Source organism: Ylistrum balloti, unplaced genomic scaffold (genome assembly GCF_031769215.1).
Source record: "Ylistrum balloti isolate Yb309-2 unplaced genomic scaffold, AGI_CSIRO_Ybal_v1 Utg371138, whole genome shotgun sequence".
NCBI classification, from domain to species: Eukaryota; Metazoa; Mollusca; class Bivalvia; order Pectinida; family Pectinidae; genus Ylistrum; species Ylistrum balloti.
The window spans coordinates 227,265-250,000 of NW_026782624.1; the positions used below are offsets into that span (position 1 = coordinate 227,265).

The 22,736-nt window shown below is 33.8% G+C and overlaps 2 protein-coding genes across 2 annotated transcripts in view; one reads left to right on the top strand and one right to left on the bottom strand.

The window, feature by feature from the left end:
* Window positions 1-1,696: 1,696 nt before the first annotated feature.
* On the bottom strand, window positions 1,697-18,578 carry LOC132561029 (telomerase protein component 1-like). Its single transcript, XM_060225746.1, has 18 exons — window positions 18,495-18,578; window positions 17,058-17,291; window positions 15,680-15,864; window positions 14,554-14,664; window positions 13,567-13,684; window positions 12,227-12,322; window positions 11,630-11,747; window positions 10,952-11,074; window positions 9,777-9,800; window positions 9,267-9,382; window positions 8,553-8,658; window positions 7,179-7,300; window positions 6,711-6,917; window positions 5,794-6,006; window positions 4,250-4,441; window positions 3,345-3,493; window positions 2,610-2,682; window positions 1,697-2,065 (listed from the first exon to the last, which is right to left on the bottom strand). Exons 1-18 carry the CDS (start codon window positions 18,558-18,560, stop codon window positions 1,700-1,702), a joined length of 2,619 nt encoding a protein of 872 aa, XP_060081729.1. The 5' UTR covers window positions 18,561-18,578; the 3' UTR covers window positions 1,697-1,699.
* A 1,952-nt stretch (window positions 18,579-20,530) lies between these two features.
* LOC132561025 (mucin-2-like) overlaps window positions 20,531-22,736 on the top strand; it is a 22,448-nt gene continuing 20,242 nt past the window's right edge. Inside the window, exon 1 of the mRNA XM_060225744.1 lies at window positions 20,531-20,588. Coding sequence (XP_060081727.1) covers window positions 20,531-20,588 — 58 coding nt within the window. The remainder of the gene's footprint in view (window positions 20,589-22,736) is intronic.

Below are 22,736 nucleotides of genomic sequence, written 5' to 3' on the forward strand. Positions count from 1 at the left end.
CTTATAACATTATCATCAGCATCTGGAAACTGCACATTTTTATTATATTGCCATAGAAACTACTGAACAGAAATTGCTCATAACACTTTCACCATGGCAACAAGGAACTGAACAGAAATAGCACATTCATATCACCTTAGCAACAAAACTGCAAGAAACATAAGAAACATATCACCATGGCAACCAGGGACTGAACAGAAATGGCTATAAAGATAATTTCAAACAAGGTACACAATTCAATATAATGATTAATTACGACTGAAGTGGCAATTATAAAACAAAGTAACAAGTAACAAAACAGGCAAAAAATAAACAAAAAAGGATGTAAAATATCACCATGGCAACAGATGGAATGTACAGCATAGTCTTGATACAAAAGTTCTTGTTCAGGAGTCAGTCATTGCTCGAGATATGGACAGTATGTGTAATATTAATTTAACCATGGACGGAAACATGTATAATTGCAATGTAATAAAATATAGTCATATTCATGACATTAAATGTCATAGTATGTGTGTATTTGTTATAAAAAAGATAAAAATAGTTTTAAAAAGAGTGCTTGTCTGGGTAAATACAAATCATCACATGTATATTTGCAAAATCTTTTAAAAATTCATCAAATTTGTAAAAGAAACTACAACAAAAATTTGTAGAAGTGTACACAGTTATATACATAATTCATTTTACCCATAAATTTTCTTACTCATCCAATCCATTCATTATTCTATACATACTCTTCAAGTCAAGGCTGGCCAAATTTTTTTTGATGGTTAAGAAACATTAATAATAATAATAATAATTTTCTGATGTTAGACTTGATTTCAGGTCGATATTGTGATTAACTACTACATATAATACTCTTTTTATATCTAAATCTTACAAGGGACTTGTAAAGATCCTAATAAAAAGGCACAAAAGGGGTCCCAAAAGATTCTTATTTGTATAAACCAATATATCTGACAAATTTATAAATTACAAAATGAAAGAATTGAATTTTTTCAAACATCACATTACCTTGAATGTGTACAGACACTTTGGAAAATAAACTTTGTATAAAACAGATTTCTGGATTAGATTACTTCTGAAAGTCATGCCTCACTCCCATTCAAATTAGTATCCATCTCTTATTTTTCTATAAAAAAAATTGTGACCTTGACCTCGAAACCACATAACAAAATCCATAAAAAGTACAACTGTGTTTTTTCAAACTGATATTTGATTTAAGTATGATCATAAGCCATAATGACATGAAGAGCTCCATTAAACTTCAGATAGATAGAAGTTCTATAATAGATCTAAATAAATAAATGACATTTAATAGAAAGTAATGATGACATTGTCCTTGGAACAATTACTAAGTTGTTGAGTATTATGACCTTGACCTTAAAACTTTGAAATACTTAATAGGTCAATGATTAACATGACCTTCACCTTGGAAGTTTGAAACACATAGGTCAATTAGTATGGTGACCTTGACCTCATTTGTGTGTAAGGTTTGATAAAATCTCCAGTGTGATGACATCAACTTGGAACAATATTAGATGAATCAGCGTAAAATGGAGGATTGCAGAAAAAATGATGATGAATCTTGATATATCAACTAGTACAATCAGCAAATAAAATGTTTACTAGTACTTGTTTTGGAACAGTACATGTGTTGACATTCAAATCACTCTTTCTATAGCAGCTATTTTTAACATCAATCAGACAGGATCATACAACATTTTTTGGCATCATTTCCAAAACTACATCTATTACATAACTTTCCGTACACTGTTCCAAATTTCTGTGTTCCGTCTGGGTCTTTTCCCACAACATTTTTACAAACATGGCATTTTCCCATCCTTGAGCTGTGTCCAACTGAGTGAAAACCACAATAATGAGCTAGGACAAGCTTTTTCCCAATTTGGCTTCCGAAGATGTGTGATCCACAAACAACACAGGAAGACTTATTGTCGTAGAATTGTGGAGCAAAAGCTGATTTCTTTATTGAGCAGGCCATACACAAGACAGTGCTCATGGTATTGGGCAACACAGGGTCAGCCAGGTTCTTGCATCGCAGGTTCTGAAACCCAAGGAAAAATATTATCCAAATAAGAACTGTGACTTGTCATTGAGGAAGGTATCCATGGTGTCAATGTCTGACAAAAAATCATAAGACATATTTAAACTGATATGAACCTGAAAATTGACCAATATCTCTTTCTTTCAGGTTCATATAATCAGTTTTTCACCTCAGTAGAAGTCAGTAAATAACTTATCTGTATATTATATATTCATTCCTGAAATATACCCTTTGATTAATTTGAACAGATTCCTTTCTTCAATACATTATTGTTTATCATCTTCCATTAGTGCTATTTCCACTCTTTTCCAAGAATGAAAATGAAATCACAAAAAATACATAAATAATGAAAACACAGCCCTTTCATCTAAAATTTGTGCCAGTTACAAGCTGTTTGCTTGAAATTTTTGGCAGAAATTGAAAAGATTTTTAACAGCAAGAATCAACTTTTCCAGTATTTTGTAATATTGACGCATTTACCCGAATTTTCTTAAGATATCACCTGTAAAGGTAAGAAGGTTTTCCTTGGTAAAACGATACTTACCTGTAAATACTGTGCTCTGACAAAATCTGGCATATTTCTAGAATCAGGAGATTTGCGTAGAAAATTCACCAGTCTACAAGAAAATAATAAAACACACACTGGACAGGTGTAGTTCTCTAGCAATTTGAAACAATTATGTATAGGGTATATTAAACTAGTTACATGCAAATACATTACCTGGATTCAGTGGATAAGAGGAGGATTATGTGATAAAATTTAATAGTACAACACCTTTTGTAACAATCTGATACAACAGAACATCCGAATATAGTTTCCTTTAGATTCAGGAATTAAATAATACCTCTATGATACATGTATGTCAAATTATTTAGATAAAAAAGTGATGGTTATAACAAAATGTTTTGCTGTAAAAACAAATATTTCCATGGAGCTCCTTTTCATGTTTTTTAAAAATCTCCCTACCCATGGTGATTTTTGTTTCTCAGGATGCTGATAACAGTCTGGTCTGTGCTAATGTGGTTTTGTTTTTGGGCCAGGACAATTTACCCTCATTGCTCAGGATGGAATGCGGCTGACCTTCCACCTGTTGTTCAGAGAAGTAGTTACCAGCCATACCACAAGGGAACCTTGTTTAAAATGACAATGGCAGTTCATGGGGCAATAAATCAAGTAAACCAATTGTATACATTATGACCTTTACAGTCTGTTGTAGACCAGACCCCTCTCACTACAGCCTTTTTCCATTAGCGACATCACCAACTCAACTAATCCTACCTGTTTTTGAGTCCTGCTTGAGTATAATGATACGGTACAGTCTCCATGTTGATATATTTATCTGTACTCCAGGTGAGGTAATATTCCGCCAGTAACTTGTGGTAAGCTTTAATATCATCTCTAGAGGTCAATAGGGTATCCTCTACAGCCTAAATATAGATACAAGATCAAAGGTCAAACTGGTGTTTTCTATAGCCTAAATATAGACAAAAGCTCAAAAGTCAAATTAGTGTTTTCCATAGCCTTGGGTAGACATAAGAGCAAAGGACAGAGTAGTATCTTAATAGCCATAATTCCAAGCAAACAAATGAAAATAAAGTTTGTGTGTCATCACAAAGTTTACTTAATATTTTTTTCAAATTTCATTACATATTACTGACAAAGGATCCTTTAGTCTGCGGTCAGTGGCAACCTCTCTCTAAGAATATCAAATAATACACTTTGTTTTATCTTCTAAATATGAATTGATTACATAATAATAGCCAAATCTCAATATCAACAGTGTTTTATTGTCAAAGTTTTACTAAAATCATTGACGATTTTCAATACTCCATGTAGACAATTACAGATTTTTTTGTGTTAAATCCATCATTCATCTATGGACCAGTATTTCTTGTGGACAGAAGGTTCATTCAAACTCTATCATGGTAACAGTGAGCTGATGGAAGTTCAATTTATGAATTTTCACCTTTTGAAAACTTTGTAACATTAATGGAGATAATCAATCAGTTTAACAAGAGGGTAACAATTTCAAAATAGAATTGTCCTGTCTTTATTAAATTATCATATTTTCAAAATAGAATTATCCTTTTTTTATTAAATTATTACATACTTTATTTAATCTATAAAATATTCTTTCAAGTTGTTCATTATGAGGGATAAAACCTTTATATCTGTTTCCTTACTTTTTGTATGGCAGAATGGCTGTAAGTGAAATATTCACGTGTACCCACAGTGCGTATGTAGTGTTTGAGGTGACGTCGTATCTTTGCCCAGTACAAAGCTGGGAGTGCCTCTTTCTGTTCGATGTCACCCAAGAGGTTTGTCAGATCATTTATTGGTACTCCGCCCCGCGAACAAGCGATAACACAAAGCACCTGTTATATCAAACGAACCTCATTATAATTTATCAATCATCACATTAGGTCAACATTAGCATCCTTTCATCAATATAACATATTCTCATGGGAGGAGTTATCATTCGTCAACTTTGATTTCTATATATTTTGTAACATTATATAGAAAATGTATTTCTCATTTATGAGGTCAATAGCAGAATTAATCAACCTAAACATTTCATATAGGTATTCATATATAAATATATCTAATATTAATGAATACCCTGTGTTGGCTCTACTACCCTCTTTATAATATTAATGAAGTATTAATGACAATACAGCCAAGCGAAGAGTCAAATGTTTGTGGCAATCTGCCCTCTTTATCAGGAAACAAATATTACATAAATTACATCGCATACATAGAACATAAAACAAATACAAAAGTTTTAAGTCTAAATTAAGAGTGGTGGTGTAAATCTAGGTGTCTTGAGAACCTCTTCAGCCAATGGATGCCAAATGCCCTTTATAAAGGGCAAAAAGTTGTTATATTCAAATATCAAAAATTTTGTTTCATAATATATATATTCAGAAATGAAATTACTAATGCTTAATTTGACATGTTGTTTGAAGTTATTTTAATATATACTAATATATATATACCTATTGAATATCAACACATACTTTTATTTCAAAAAGGCCTTTGTAAAACATGTACAATTCCCTTAAATTCTCTTAGAAACAAAAAGTCCTCATAAGAACAGCAGTGTTATTTTTTTCATTACAGAATATCAAAAAGTCTATCATTTTTCACTGGAGTAGCGGTTTGTTACTCTTATACCAATAATTCTACCACATTCATTAACAGACATTCATTAACAGACATTCGTTAACAGACATTCATTACCAGACATTCGTTAACAGACATTCATTACCAGACATTCATCAACAGACATTGTGTTTTTATGTGAGGGAATGCCTTGTGATATTTCTTATATTTCTTGTAATATTTTCACAAGGTAAGAAAATTCTCAGCAATTCAATTTGCAAGTTTTGAGCAGAATAGATATACATGATGCCAATAGGGCCCGTATCGCTTACCTAGTTTAGTTTGCTGAAAATTCATCATCTAAACTAAATGAGAAGCATTTAGAAGATTTATATCTATATTAATTATATCTGATACATTGTTTACACAAAACAAGCATGCTTCAGACCAAACAGGGACAGACTCCAGGCATCCTTGCAGAAGAAGAAGGATTTAAATAAAATTTCCCTTTGTTGGCCCCACGTCAGTGGCCAAGACCCAACATTTACAAAATATCATAATTTGACAAGGTCAATAATTGTACTCATCAAGTTTAACATTTTTAGTAAAAGGCCGATAAGAGTACCTTTTCCATACTTCCAGTTTCATCATCAGAGATAAGCCTTTTGATGATCGATGAGAGTAGACTGCTGACCGACTCTGACACACTTTTAATTTTACTGGACAATGTCCGAAAATCTCCGAACATGCGTAGCTCCTCTGTAATAAGCCACACCCACAAGGGGTTGTGTACACACTCTTGGGACAAGACCTCGTCTATTTCATCTGAAGCAAGTGTCTGGAAAGTCACAAATCTTTATCATCAACATGTCATCCTAACCACGAACCAAAGACAATTATTGGTATATTTCTTGAATTCATCATACAAAATTATAAAACTGGTATATAATATCTTATAGTAAATTGATTCTCATTACAAATAATTTAACGGTAAACAACCCAATTTCAATTGCACTGAAAATTTGAAATTTTAATTTGACTTGTGACCTTGATCAAATGACCCTGACATTTTAGTTAATATCATTTTGTATTTGACTTTGTACAACTGACTGGTGATAGTTTTTTAACTTATATATATCTTGGTCACATGATTTCTTCTATTCTGAACAAACTTGCTACAAAATATCATTTCAAAACATATGATATGTACAGAAGGGAAATTAATCTGGCCTTGAACTTCTAGATGTACAGGATGTCCATTTGATTTTTTGTTTAATTTCTACCAAAAATAGCTACCCTGTAATTCATCATATCTATGTTTTATGTGTGCTAAATACAATGGCAAGGTTAATTTTCAGAAATTTTGTGACCTTGACCTTTAGTTAAGATTCTAAACCAAGAACATGATACAAACAAAGAATTTTTGTTTAGCAAAGTTTTATTTATGAAGACAGGGTCTAAATTTTGTAGGTTTATGTATTACAGAGAGACTGGCTGTTTCATGGAGGTTTAAAGTCTTGTTTTACACCTGTTACACACTACCTTGTTAAATCTACCCAGTCTTTGGGTAATGATGAGGCGAGCATCGTCCACAGTAAGGGGAGTCATTGTCATATGGTAAAATGGATGTTCCTGTAGTCTGTGTAGGGTTGGAAAGTGAGTGTCTGCTGTACTGACAATACAGCGAATCTTCCTAGGGAGCATTGGGGGCAGCCATGACAGGTGATTGTATACATTGTAATCTACTAACTGTAAAATAAAAACATCCAAAATGACCATACATGCAAACACAAAACTGGTTCAAGAGCTTTTCATTGTTTGATTTTGATTATCTAGACAATGCACGACACATAAAATAAGACATCAAAGTCTGCTTTTGCCAAAATTAAACATTTTTTTTTAAAAACATTAAATGAGAAAAAATTCTTGATATCAGAATAAGAAACGAAAATATCTATTTATACTGTGTCACACTGTTGATACCACTTTTAAGAATGTGACTTTACGAACTTCATTGATGGCATCGATGACTACTAGAACATCCCGGTCTTCTTCTCTCAGTCGAGGCAGCGAGTTACGGAACTTATCCTTGTAAAACTGCATACAATCCTGTTCCTCTGGAGGCATGTCATCTATAACCATGGAAACTAGATATAACCTGATTGTTAATTTGTCAAGAAGAAACATTTTTGATATCACATATTAGAAAAAAATATACAACAGCTAGGTCATATACTGCAAGCAGTTCATAATCTCAAATGCCGAAAACTTAGTTGTAACAAATTCTGAGTTGGGCCATTAAAATTGTTCTGTGTAAGACATGTGCTAATTGCATTCACAATTTGTGAAACACTTATGTTTCCATTGTACATTAGTTAAGGCTAATGCTAAAATTTTTCAAAGGTAGGTCAAGGGCTGTAGTAAAGGCCACATGGTCAAAATTTACCACCGGAAAGGTCTTGTCACGAGAAACACACATGCCAAATATGAAAACCCCACCTCTTACAGTGCAGTAGTTATGGGCAAGGTTAAAGCTGATAACAGACCGACAGCACAAAATAATATGCCTGCATGCTTTCGATATTGTCGCATGAAAATGAACAAAGGGGCATAACTCTTTCAAACCAGACCATGATCTTTAATCAGAATGTGGCACTCTGCCATCCAAAGAGATATGCATGGACTTATGAAAATATATACAGAACTTTAAATAGTGACTTAAAATACAATATGATCAATAAAGAAATGACAAATGGAAAATAAAGGCATTTAATTCTGTTATAACAAGTGTAAAACAAGTTTTTTTTTCAACTTCCTTTAATCACTTGTGTTGGCCCAGAGGAAACTTCGCATGGAGTCTTGCTGTGGGAGAATATTGGAATACCTGGGAAAAGCCATTTGGTCGGGCAGGTGACCCAATCACGTCCATTTGGGGAAACAAACCCCATACATGCCCAAGTGAATGGTATGTTTGTTACCACTGCTCTACCAAACACACCAAATAATTCTGTATTGTGTTTATATTTCAAGGGGCGTACTATGATAGCTATTTTACCAAGTCATGTATGACATTGTCTGTCTATTCATTCAATCACTGATAAACCATTACTGGTACGGATATCTTCTATAAATTTTCTCCAGATTTTGTTCAAACTCGGCAGGTTTTATCACGAACCATGACATGAAAATATGTTTTCATAAATATCGTTTTGATTCAACTGTTCTAAGTAGACTTTCTGAATTCCTTATTTTACTCTGTGACCTTAATCCTTATGGGCAACAGATATATATCAGACCAACATAGATGACAGTGGATTGTTTGGGTTTATATATCTACTAGTTACACCAACATTTTACTAAAAACATTCTATTGTGATACTTTACCAAGTTTCTCTCCAGTAATGGCTTTGACGATCCGTTGATACATCTTCTCAGTCTGTCGACTATCAGCAGAACATCCAACAAAATGGTAGATCACAAGAATTCCAGACTGTCACACACACAACAACATAAGTTTCATTAAATTCCTTAAAATTGTTTAAAACTTGTTCAAAAAATCATTTGTACCTGTAAAACAAACTACACGTTTATTCGTAACATATCCAATTTTCTAAATTTATATATATATTTATCAACATAGTCGTTAAGACTGTCTGATGAATTAAAAAATGTCAAATGTGACCATTGACCCTTTAACTTTGATCTTCTATCTCCCTTAACATGATAAAGTGTATAACTTTAGGTTATGACAATTGAACCAAATCTGAAAAAATGTGACACGACATGGTGGGATGATGTGTGATCAGAAGATTTAAAACACATTGGCCATTGTATCGTAAAATATGCCAACATCATGGTCAATTTAACTTTTAAACAAATACAGTCAACAGGTCTACTCAGACACAGGACAGGATTATCTCCCTTATATGGTCCCCAGTAAGTTGGGGCTCCTTTTTATTTATGAAAAATTTTCTAATAAAACACACCGACCATTGTATTATAAAATTTATGGTTCAATTAATATGCCAACATCATAATCAGTTTAATTATTAAACAAACAAAAAGTTTCCTTATGACCTTCAAAGTTATGACACTGACCTTCAATGCATTTTGTACAAGTCTGGCCATCACTGTCGACTTGCCGTAACCTACAGGTCCACTCAGACACAAGACAGGATTATCTCCCTTATCTAATCCCCAGTAAGTTGGATCTCCTGTTTATTTACAAAGAATTTTTTTAAATAAAACAATTCCTAATTATTATATTATAAAATTAACTAATAGAGAAAAATATGTACATTAATTTCTATCACTCAGAAGGTTTATGCAGTGTAAGTACACAAACAATAATTTCCGTGTAATTTTTTTTCATCACAATTACTTATATTCAGGCTTTGGGGCTTATTGAGAGTGCACTCCTGTTTTATTTATTTATTTTTTGTCTGGCTTGATAAATTAAAACTGATGTCAGCTGTCATAGCCATCAATTAATGGAACAACTACATTTATTTCTTTAAAACAGAACAGAAATAGATTTTTTTAATCGTGTAGATTTACACTTGTATTAAGTTTCCCGTTTATTTTAGTATCTTCATTGATGCTACTTACTGACAAATGATTTTTCATTTCCACCTGAAAATAAAAAAATCCTTATAATTTACACACGCAACAACAACACAACAATATCAGTAAAATATGATATTATTGTTTCATACTGTTTACGACACTGTATACAAATAACTGTTAGATCCCAAACAATCAGGGTTGAAAAATACTCAAACAAATAAATAATCAGTGTTTAAGACAATAACCAAACATCCCCTGACAAACACATTTGACAAATATCTGAGAATTTTAGCATCTAGATATTCCCTGCCATATTGTCTATCATCTTCACCACTGATAGATAAATATTCAAATGTTTTGTGGGTAGAAACAATTGATTGCATTATCTGAAGGCAAACTTACATAATAGTATGAAGACTGCTGTAGGATTCATTGAAAATTTCAGTTCCAATGTTAACCTGATGTGTGACTCAACAGCAAGCATGTCACCATTTTTTGTCAAAAGGACATTCCAATTAGGACTATGTAATAAAGTTTTTGTGACGTCAGATTATGTAAATGAAACAGTGTTATACCCATAGATTTGTTTTGGTATATAACAATGGAGATCGTAGATATTGAGCTGAAATGACATCAAGTTTGAAGTCAAAAAGTAACAGTTTTCTGTAACATTTGTCTAAATAATTGATCCTGTGACGGAAAGTATCATGATTTAAATTCAATGTGATATGTGATTTACGAAACTTTCCACAAATTTTTCTGTCTATTTCTTCATAAATCACTCATGAAATAGAAAACTCATGTGATATCCTATATTTATCAATATATGTACCATTGTCTAGACGTTAATAAGAATTTATCTATAGAGAAACAGCATACATATTGTAAGATTACCATGGAGACATATATAAAAGCAAGTCAACTTTCACCTCATTAGTTGTATACAGTCATTTTATATTATCAAGAAGTGCATCTTCAATTATAATATTACAAAATTAAACAATATGTATTTTTCATTGAGATATATTACCTTGTTGCTCTCTGAAGGATAAAACACTTAAGATATTAAACCATAGCATTAACAAATTTGACAAATGATGCGATCTTGATGTACATGCGTAATATTTTTTTCATTGCTTGCCAAGGTCAAAACAAATATGGCTGTTATTTGCCCAATTTTGAAAGAAAATTTTCATATTGCCCAAATTTCCGCAGACCTGACAGCTGTAATCCATCCATAATGTCTCCCTTAGCATAACTCATCATCACTCGCAGAAGTTCTTCTCGACCCACAACAAACTCCGACTTTTTCTCCATGTAAAGCCGATGATTTTCAAACTCTATGCGATACAAGAAAGTCAATCATCATTACTAACACCCTCAGTTCTTTGATACAAGTAACATAAAGAAAAAAATATTTAAAAAATGAACAAATCTACATCAAAAACCGAAAGATGGTCATGAAAACATTATAGCTAAAATACATGTAGCACCTAAAAGTAACAGAGCAAGAAGTCCAGAGGGCATGAATATTAAAACATGGATATCAACACATAAACAATTCTTACTAGATAAAGTATTTTAATATCATAACATGCTTTATAATCTGTGAAATGATAAATAGTGTTGTCTTAATGATTTCACAAAGAATGATTGGTCTTGATATTCTGGTAAATATCGAATTTTATTTTTTATTTATAAAACTATATCACCTAAAATATATCAGTATTTCTCCATCCTGAGTCTTGACGAGATTTCAATTCCAGCTATATTCTAAACGAAATAATTTATAACAAAAAAATTTGCAACAGTTTATAACGAAATGTTCACCCTGCATAAACTCACTAATATAATGAGCAAGATTCATAGTGTAGTCAATAAAGGGAGATAACTACCTTGCACCTCTGGGTCTGGATTTTTTACAGCCTTCTGATCAGGGTAAGTATGAATAATGGCCTTTCGTAGAAAATCTTGTGCCTTTTCTGCGAAATCCTCCAATCCTTTAAGCTTCACCTACATAAAGGGAGGTAATGAAGGACATAAATAAACAAGATGTCCATAGGGCCTGTATCACTCACATGGCATTGTTTTATCCAAACAAAAGGAAAAGGAATTCTAAAGTTTTTTTCCCAATGGTCCCAAGCCCTATGCCCCTCAGAGATTCAGTGAAACCATTAATACAGGAGTCTCCTGCGCCTAAGAATGTGTCAGACCAAATTGGATAGAATCATGTCATCCTTACAGAAGAAGGATTTTAATGAATAATGAATTTCTCCCACCCCAGGGGACAGAGCTGTTTCTGATACTTCAGACCAAATTTGGACGAATTTTTTTTTAAAGGGTGAGACTTACCATTTATCTACATATATATTATACTACATCATGATATTCTATGAACTTAGAGGTGACTATGGAATTATGACATTATCAGCAAGTACAAATCAGAACTTTTTTTTTAAACTGTTTCCTCACACTTACAGATCTATACATACCCTCTGTCTTCCAGATTCCTCAGACACACCTTCCACTTGACAAGAGTAGGGGAAAACCTGATCTGGAAATCTGGCTCTTAACTTCTCTTTCAGAACCTGAATGGTGATGTAAATTTTGATACAACAGAACTGATCAATCACACTACCCTTACACTATATTACAACATATCAGATATGCACTTCACCAGAAAAACTAGAAATTTCATCCTTGATAACCTAGTATTTATCTTTACTGCTATGTATGTCTTTATCTGTAAGTAATAAAATTAACCTATATTACCTATATGGACATACAGAATAAGTATTCAAACTCAAAGCTGATTACAGGTATATGAGGGCAAAATATGAACAAAAGAAAAATTTACATGGCGACACCTGAAAAGAGACCCCAGAGGGATCTTGGTGCCCACCATTATATGGCCTTCACTGGTCCTTTATATTCTGGATAATTTCCCTTATTTTCTTTCCCACATTAACATAAATCAAATATGCATAACTATAGGGACCAAAGGGAACCTACATATGACATGTCATAGTGATCTGCATTGAATTAATCTCGAGATATTGTATAGTAGGTTATTTTTGCCAGACAAAAATTTCACAACATTCAATTGAAATGGAAAAATAGGATTTTAATGAATTGAAATTTCACGATATGCGTATTAGAGGACAACTTATTGTCACGAAATATTGCTCCCTATATCAAATTACAAACTTTTTTTTACCACATTATTGTGGTTATGTTGATATAGTGACAACCAACTACAGTTGTTGTTATCCAAGATGGCCACCTGTCAGCCATTTTGTTGTAACAGGAGAGGGAAAATGTGCAGCCAGTCCAGGGGTTCAAACCTTGGACCTTCCGAACCATAGACGGATGTTCTACCTACTGAGCCAACTAGTCGCCCAATATTGACCTCATCCAGTTCTGCTACAATTTTTATCGTAACCAGTCCCATATAATGGATAATGCATAGCTAGGTCCTAAAGACTGTCCATATATGAAATTTGTGAACAATCCATTGGGTAATTCTCCAGAAATTCAACTTTTGAAATTCAGCAGAGCTGCCTCTTGGTCACTTTTTCTTATCTGTTCCAAATTGAACATGCACCACAAGGAAACATAGGAAGTCTTCATGTGAAATTTGAGGAAGATCCATCCTATACCGCTACAGAAATAGCATTAACAAAAATTCAGACAGACAGACAAACAACACACGAGGACGAGCGCCATGGATGAAGGATGATTTGAAGGGCTTACCAATTGATGATGAAGGCATGATCCTATATATAACTTTAAGTCATTGCTAGATATCTTGTGCTCAGAACCTGTAACTTACTCTAAGATGTTCCTGTTTGACTGGCTCCAGGTCAGTGAATCTTCCCTGATATTCCTTTGGGAGATCTTTACAGAAGTCACCATTACGAAAGAAAAAGACAGCATTTGGATTCCGTTTCCTTAAATCAAAATGTCAAATTACAACACATTACAAAATGTCTGGAATATATTTTCACATTGAGGAACAACTTTAGGAAATATTTATATTGATATATTTTTGTTTTGTTTTAAAAATAGAACAAAAAAAGCTAAATGATATAATTTAAGTTGAATTCAAAACAAACCAATAGACAAGTCATATAATTGATAATTTGGTCAAACAATGACAGTTGGTTTTCCTCCAACACTAGAGGTTAGACATTTTGAGGAAAAATGTTCAGATATCTGTCCATCAGAATGTCTATTATGTCTGGCATTGGAGCCAGTCTAGTTAACTTCAGCCTCAAAGAAAATATTTTCTGAGACCAAGGACAAGAAGGACTAATAAGATTATTCTCCGTAGAAGTCCTAGCATTTCCACACTACACTGCAACAGTTGATATGGAACATTGATAAACAAAACCCAGGGTCTTGGCATTGGACATAACGGACACATATATTATACATATAAGACTTATCACTATTTCTACTCTGAAAAGTCACAAATACCCAAAGATTCATTTTATAGTCATTACATCATTTTGTTTACCACATACTATTCAGTGAGGCATAAAGAGCTACCTAGCAAATATAAGGAGAATTTGCCCCAAAATGACCATGGTTGTTCATAGGGCTATATGTCCAGCAAACACATACACAAACAGACTGCCATGCCAACCGAGATTGCTGACTGAAGTATTTATATAAAAAGTGTGTGACCTTGATTGACATTGACTTATGAGCCTAGAAGTATAATCTTATTTGAGGTATTTGAACTTGGAACAGAAATCTGATCTACATCTGTAAGGAAAATAATTAGTGGCTGTTACTGATGACCTTTAAGGTTTACCTGTAAGCGCCATGCATGACCTCCATGAAGGTTATAGATGTGTCATTGATCCAGTCATACTGACGACGGACTTCTGACGGAACTTCTTCCTTAGAGGGAATCCAGCCATATCTTTAAACATAAAATATGATCTCAGTGGATTTTAGGTTCTTCAAAGCAAATCTACATTTCATGTTGCAAAATTGATAAAAGATGTTATAAAATTCCACTTCAATCTCACATATTTTGAATTAAAAAAATTTTCTTCAGAAACTCATTAGAATAAGATTAAATTTTGAATATCATATATATAAAAGAATAAAATATGGAAGAAAATAAAAAACAGATGTCAAAAGGCGTTAATGGTCGCCTGAGTGACAGGTTATTGTCCGTGTTACATGTCAAAGAAATAATCTTGTAATCTTGTAACGTAATTGTAAAATGTGTATGACTTTAACTGCCATCCCATTCTAAGGCTTCCAACTACGTTTGAATTAAAAGAAATTACACAACACATGACATTGTGTAAAAGGCAATCACAACAGATCACAATGAGATTTCCTTTCACACGATGTAAAAGCATGCAGGCTTATTATTAGAAAAGTCTTTAAACACACAAAGGTTGTAAGTGTTAAGAAAAATCTTCTTATCAAGAAAAAGTGAACTTTAACTAAACATCTCTCAAAGCTAAGGTAAATGTATCATTTAACACATTCTTCATGTTTGCAGGTATAGAAATTTATTAATGGTGTTTTAGTAGCTACAATAAGATCTATAATCCCAAAAATAAATTGTCTCTTGTAGTTGATGGGATGTAGTCTCCAAAATATGAAACATGAATTTCCAACTATGGTTGTGAATTTACATTTGAAACATTATTCAATTCAATATTTATAAAGTAATTCTGGAAAAAAACAGCTGAGTAAAAAAAAAAAAAGAAGATATTTCAGCTTTCACACAAAACAATTTTATTCACATTAACACCGTCAAATTCTCCCCAAAAGATGACCAATTTTAAAGCTCCAAAACAAACTTTGTCAAAACACCTTCATCCAAGAGCAGAAAAAGAATAATAATTATAAGCCTTTATCTTTTATTTTTCTTTATAACGCCAAACCCTGCTGCTCGGACTGCCTTATTGGGTTACCTTTCACCTGTAAGATTGATAAAAAATGGGGTTCCTTCATTTTCTGAATGACATCGATCAATCTCCTCCATACAGGTGGAAATTGTGTCAGAGGTCGTTGAGTCCTTCGGTACTCCCCAGCGTAGGTCACACTCCACCAAATAGAGAGAACGTTCCTCACACCATTCTCGTAGCTCTGGAAATACCTGTGAAGTAACATAAACAAACCAAATGAAACGCATCTCAAAATGGAAGGATGGAAAACTTTACTTTTTGAAAATTTTAAATTTTAAAACTATCTATAAAGATTAATATTCCTTCAATAGATGGTTAGTTGGTACAGTGAACACATTGCCCTTTCACCTTGGTAAGCAGAGGTCAACTCCCTGATAGATTTTGAAAAAAGATATGGGGTCACACATGGGTTTTCCCCAGGTACTCTGGTTTCCACCCACAGTAAGATCACTACTATCAGGGCAAACAGAGGTGATTTATATGAGCTGATAGCTTGTTTTAGAACTGTTGCAAAATAAATAAACATTGTAGTTTTACTTATAATGAACTGCAATGAAGTTGCACAGTTTAAACTTTACCTTTCTTGTTGAAAGGATCACTGGCCTCTAGTGTAATAAACAGGACAGTTATTGCTGTAAACAATTTCAAATATAACAAAAACAACAAAATTCAGACCAGAAATAATTAGATTTTTACAGTTTTACTGATGATGTTTAAAGGACACCTGTAACAATTTTTTGTTTTTATGTTAGGGATTTACTTACAAAAATCATAAAATACACAAAGAAATTATAATATATCCCAATACTCTTTTAAATCCTTTGTCCAAATGAAAACATAAATTCTATGCTAGATTAGCTGCAATATCAATATGGATTCATACTTCATATAATTGTGATATTTTTTCTATCCTTCTTTCACTTAGGTTTCATGTTACTGGCAGTATATATAAAACATAGAAAGTATTATACATAAATATATATACATATATATATATATTTAATAGATATGACAATCTTGAAATATTAACTGTTATAATTTTCTTATTAACAAATTACCATTTTTCCTATCTCACTGGGGTAAGACATATATATTGTCAAACTTAACTTAAAAAGATTGAGTCAACATCACTTCAGACTGGTTTTGGTTGATAAGTGGGGCACTACGCATGGAGTGTAAATAAGGTGATTCACTGGTGATGCTTGTTGTGTGTCGTGATTGAAACTTACCCGGTACTTGGACTACTTATTGCCTAACTTAATGAGAACCATCAATCAGTCATCTTAAATTTAGTGATATACATGAATTTAAAAGTAATTAAACCAACACTTTTTAAAGTGATGTTAGTAATGCAAACATGTCCCCATGTTAAATGAATGTCTACCTTTTTGACCAGAACTTCTCTTTCGTTGAAGAAATCAGTGAATGTTGAAGAGACGAAAACCCTGATTGTCTTCCATGAAGAAACATTTCTTGCATTACAACCAGACTCCTGTGTGGTCGGTACATTCAGTTCCTTAACTCTCTCACATGACACTTCAGCTCTTTCCCAGCATTTTCTAACAGATTCTCTCACAATATCTTCATGAGACTGCCCAACTTGCTCCTGTCGTTTCTCCTGGTTATTTTAATATTAAGCAGAAACTTTTACTTCTGAAGTAAAAGCTCGTGTTAAATACATGTATTTAACACTTCATATTATCTTAGTTTTAAAAGTATACCAACTAAATCTGTTTACTTCTGTAGTTTGAAAACATTGTTATTCTGATGATTAAATTAAATTCAAATAAAAGAATCAACGCTGATCAATTGCAAAATCTGGAGTTTTAAAAATGTTCTTTTAACAATGGCAAATCTTACAACACATTTTCTTATAACACAGGTAGTCATATAACATGTTAGGTCTCATAACACAGGTAGTCTTATAACATGTTTGGTCTCATAACACATGTACTCTTATACCATGTTTGGTTTCATTACACAGGTAGTCTTATAACATGTTTAGTCTCATAACACAGGAAGTCTTATAACATGTTTGGTCTTATAACACAGGTAGTCATATAACATGTTAGGTCTCATAACACAGGTAGTCTCATAACATGTTTGGTCTGATAACACAGGTAGTCTTATAAAATGTTTGATCTCATAACACAGGTAATCTTATAAAATGTTTGGTCTTATAACACATGTAGTCATATAACAAGTTAGGTCTCATAACACAGGTAGTCTTATAAAATGTTTGGTCTCATAGCACAGGTAGTCTTATAACATGTTTGGTCTCATAACACATGTACTCTTATACCATGTTTGGTTTCATTACACAGGTAGTCTTATAACATGTTTAGTCTCATAACACAGGAAGTCTTATAACATGTTTGGTCTTATAACACAGGTAGTCATATAACATGTTAGGTCTCATAACACAGGTAGTCTCATAACATGTTTGGTCTGATAACACAGGTAGTCTTATAAAATGTTTGATCTCATAACACAGGTAATCTTATAAAATGTTTGGTCTTATAACACATGTAGTCATATAACAAGTTAGGTCTCATAACACAGGTAGTCTTATAAAATGTTTGGTCTCATAGCACAGGTAGTCTTATAACATGTTTGGTCTCATAACACAGGTAGTCTTATAACATGTTTGGTCTCATAACACAGGTAGTCTTATAACATGTTTGGTCTCATAACACAGGTATCTTTTAGCAAATGGGATATTATTGCACAGGTTGTGTTGTAGCACAGAGATATCTCATATCACATCATAACACAGGTTCTATAGGGTGATTAGGATTTATCAGTCTTGATGTATACATACCGGTTTGGATTCTTCTGGCCCCTGGGTGGGGCTAGGACCATCGCCATACAGATACCTCTTGTACATACCGTCCACAGGCACTGTCTATCATGTGGGTCAGGATATATTTCTGTTCATAATCCCCATCATTTATCTAACACAAGCAAAATGAAAAGGTGTGATCAATACTTTGATTTATTTGTTCTCTATATTTACAAGTTTTTACACAGGAGATAGAATGTACTCATCATAATGTATTGGCAGAATATGCTTTCTTACTTTATTGAAGCAAAGTCAAACATTTGTCATGTACAGAAGTACATGTATTAAACTGTACTGGGATTAGAAACAAATACATTGTACATGTAATCCGAAGTTCTGTTGGGAACTTTTCATCTCAACACATAAATTTGAAATAAATAAGGGTAACTTTCAATTATTGATGTTAAATTTGAAAATTGTTCCAACCAAATGATTAAATATCTGCATTTTGCCAATTCCCTCAAGAAAGTGTTAAGTTTATTATTGGAAATTATCTTATAGTTTCCTTTCTTGTGTTCTTTTGTTTTGTTTGTTTTTTGTTTGTATATTTTTTTTTCAAAACAATTTCAAATGCATTGTCCAGTTCCATGAAGGAATCTTTGTAAAAAGTTATCAAATGGAACAATAACTAATGCAAATGATACTTTAATCTCGTAACGAAGTGAAAAATAAATTGATATGAATGATTACCCATGAAATAACTTTATACATCCCAAGGGTATCATTTTGTTATAAGAAGGAGTAATGCAAAACAACCTACCACTACTGAGGTTTGAACTAGGAACCCTTCGGTCTCTAGCCGAACACTCTATAGCTTGACTAAAGGGAAGTTACGACTATTGCAGGCTAATAAGGTGACCTGTATTCTCAACTTCTACAATTCAAATGCATTGATTCTCCAAAGGAATGAATAAATACACATTAATTTGCCTGAGGAATAATGTTACAGGAATTGATCCACCCAGGGAGTAACATTATACACAGTAATTTCCTTACGGATCTCATTCCTTAACACAACGTTCAATCCTATTTTTAACAAGGAGAAACACTTTATAAATAAAGAATGCAAATGATTGTACAACTGCATTTAGTCAATAAAAGAAAAAAAAAAGGAAACTTGTGTTCCATCTTTCTTAACCTATATCCTTGCTTTGCTTCGAACACCTTTCAGCTTTGTGATTCATGAATACGCGTTACTGAAGTTAGTCCCCTGTGTTTCAGGTCCCAACGTAATACAACTCATAATAATTGAAACCTCTATACAAAGACCGTCTGTCTATCAAAGACAGTTTTTTATCAGATCCATTGAGTGACCTTTATCAATTTATAAACAATAGCCTTAATACTCCCTGTCGCGACCGTTGCTTCTTTGGTGCTTTCACGTAATACGTAAGAAAGTAATCTATTGCCTATTGTTCATTCGTAGTTATTTTTTAGACATACATCATCTGACATAATACCGAGACTGTCCACTTACAGGTTAGAGTTTACATGTAGACACGGTACACCTGTTGTTGATGTACACAACTTTTGCAGAAACTTCCGGTTACTATAAAAACTAAAAGAAACACAGAGACGTTTGTAAATTTCCGGATTAAAAATAAAATGAGGTGACTATACGAATTATTCTGTTTTTTCTTTTGTTAAAGTTGATCCAATAACAGAAAAAATGTCATCTGTCCAAAATGGTAGGTTTTTATGAGAACAGTCTGAAATATAACGAAAGCACATGCAACTTGGTTTGTACTGTAGCAGGATTCGTCCCGCGCTGAAAGCCAGAACTACCATTATAGTAAAACTCGTGAAATAAAGAAATTAGAAATGTGACAGACACATTAACTTTGAAATATTAAGAAATTTCTGAAAAAGAAGATTTTCGATTTTTAGAGTGAAAATATCTAAAATTGTTCAGATGGGTCACAAATGCCGACGCTAGGGAAACATCAACACTCACGGTTAATCTTTTATTACAGTTGACGATGTCGGTCTATTTTAATTAATGGGAAAATATAGACATGCGGAGTGAAAAGGACCGTCGGACAAGTGGCAACAAAGACATGTTCCATTGTCAAGGTATGGTTTATCTATCACGTAATATGAACTACATATTCCATATTTATGCCTTGAGCTAACTTTCAGTAACAATAATTATACATTCACCACCTACTCAGCACTTCAGGAACTATTAGTAAGTTACAGGTATATGCTGATCTTGCGCGCTGATATACATGTACCTATACGTCATTTCGTCCACGTCATAATTCTGCATAATTCGATCACGATGATTTCATAGCTGTTTATACGAACTTTCTTCAACTTAAAATTGTTCATCGATTTGGAAACATCAGCTTTACAGCTGAATCAATAACATTTGTTTGTGAGACTGTGACTACAAAATCGGAGACACAAGACGAGGGGACCAGCTGTTGCCCTTACGATACCTTGGGAAGAGTCGATTTATTGGCAGACGACTCGAGAGCGGATGGTGGGAGAGTGGTGCGGGACTTCTGCTCATTCTTTTAAATGAACGGCTTAGGAACCTAAACATGATTCAAGATGTTTTAGCTGAAATTCTCATATTTCGTGTCACAACTTTACAGAAAACCTAAAGGTATGTAAGAAAGGTGGATGTCCTTTTTATAAATATTAAAACAAGTCTCGTTAATTTTTTTTCCAAAATGATCAATGACGCTGAATCATCTCTATCATTCAAAAGGTGTGTATTTTTGTACAAGGTGTCTTAATAAACATATTAACGTGTTATGTGACGTTACAAAACTTAGAATTGCTGAGCAACACTTTTCATACATATTTCGCTTCTTTTAAGAAGGAAAAATATCTTTGAAATTATGAATTAAAACAACCAACTCATGTCGGAGGCCGCCTAACTTTGAAGAAAACACGTCATACTTATTGAGAAGTTCTACCCCACCTCTCACCTCTCCCCCCCCCCCCCCCCCCCCCCCCCCCCCCCCCCGGGCCTTCTAAACCTCCCTTTCTTTAACAATATCGCTCTACACCTCTCACTGTCGTTAATACGTACTTGTATGATCAATACACAGTGTACAGTTTAAGTATTATATACATACGTTTTAGTGACACATGTTCATTGTACGATATTGCCCAGCCCAGCATGAGGGTAGTATAATTAACTATCAACGAACATCTTTTATCACTAATATTTCATATTCATGACTTATATTCTTACTGCGAACTAATTGTTTGTAAATATAACTTAATGTATACCATTTACATGTAAGTATATAATTATATTGATATATAATATTGATATATTATATAGTTATAGTGAATAACAGAAACTTATAATGGATGCTAACTTTTGAAATACGTTAAAATTCGTGTAAGATTTGAATAACAAAATGTCTGTTTCACGACCTTGAAGAATATTTATTTCATTTTGTATATCTTAACTCGTGTGCGAACCAGTTCTCTGAATTCTTGACTGCCTTTCTTATCCTCATTGTTTTTACCTTTGAGGCTTCTGTTAAGATTTTTAAGTCACCTCATCTCGACGCTTCTTTTCCTGACCTCTGAAGTCACATCATCCTGACGCTTGATCCCTCGGGCTTATAAAGTCACATCACTCCGACACTTGTTTTTCTGCCCTGTGAAGTCACAGCATTCCGAAGTTCTTTTTCCCCTCTGATTTTGTAGAGCCCCATCCCCTCCCCATCACAACTACCTATTTATTTTCAAACTTCACACCGGAAAAGTACGATATTCTCCAACACACATGTCGAGCTTGTAAAAACCTATTTCATATGAAGTGTCTTCACTGTGAGAACAAGAAAGACACACACACACGTATCATCAAGCAAATGGTTTCGACGAGACCGGAAAGGTGGGGGGGGGGGGGGGGGGGGGGGGGGGGGGGGGGCGTGAGATGGAGATGGGGCGAGGCTGAACGGCGCAGGATGGTGTGATGTGGGATTGGGTTGGGGTGGTGTGATGTGGGATGGGGTTGTGGGGTGTGATGTGGGATTGGGTTGGGGTGGTGTGATGTGGGATGGGGTTGGGGGTGTGATGTGGGATGGGGTTGGGGGGGGGGGGGCGTGAGATGGAGATGGGGCGAGGCTGAACGGCGCAGGATGGTGTGATGTGGGATTGGGTTGGGGTGGTGTGATGTGGGATGGGGTTGTGGGGTGTGATGTGGGATTGGGTTGGGGTGGTGTGATGTGGGATGGGGTTGGGGTGTGATGT

Excerpts from the sequence above, each read along its gene's own strand:
- LOC132561029 (XM_060225746.1), bottom strand. The coding sequence starts at position 18,560 with ATGTACAAGAGGTATCTGTATGGCGATGGTCCTAGCCCCACCCAGGGG. Across the intron at positions 12,323-13,566 it reads TCAAACAGGAACATCTTAGA|GTTCTGAAAGAGAAGTTAAG; the intron begins GTAAGTTACAGG and ends ATCACCATTCAG. Across the intron at positions 3,494-4,249 it reads GCCATTCTGCCATACAAAAA|GCTGTAGAGGATACCCTATT; the intron begins GTAAGGAAACAG and ends ATCTATATTTAG.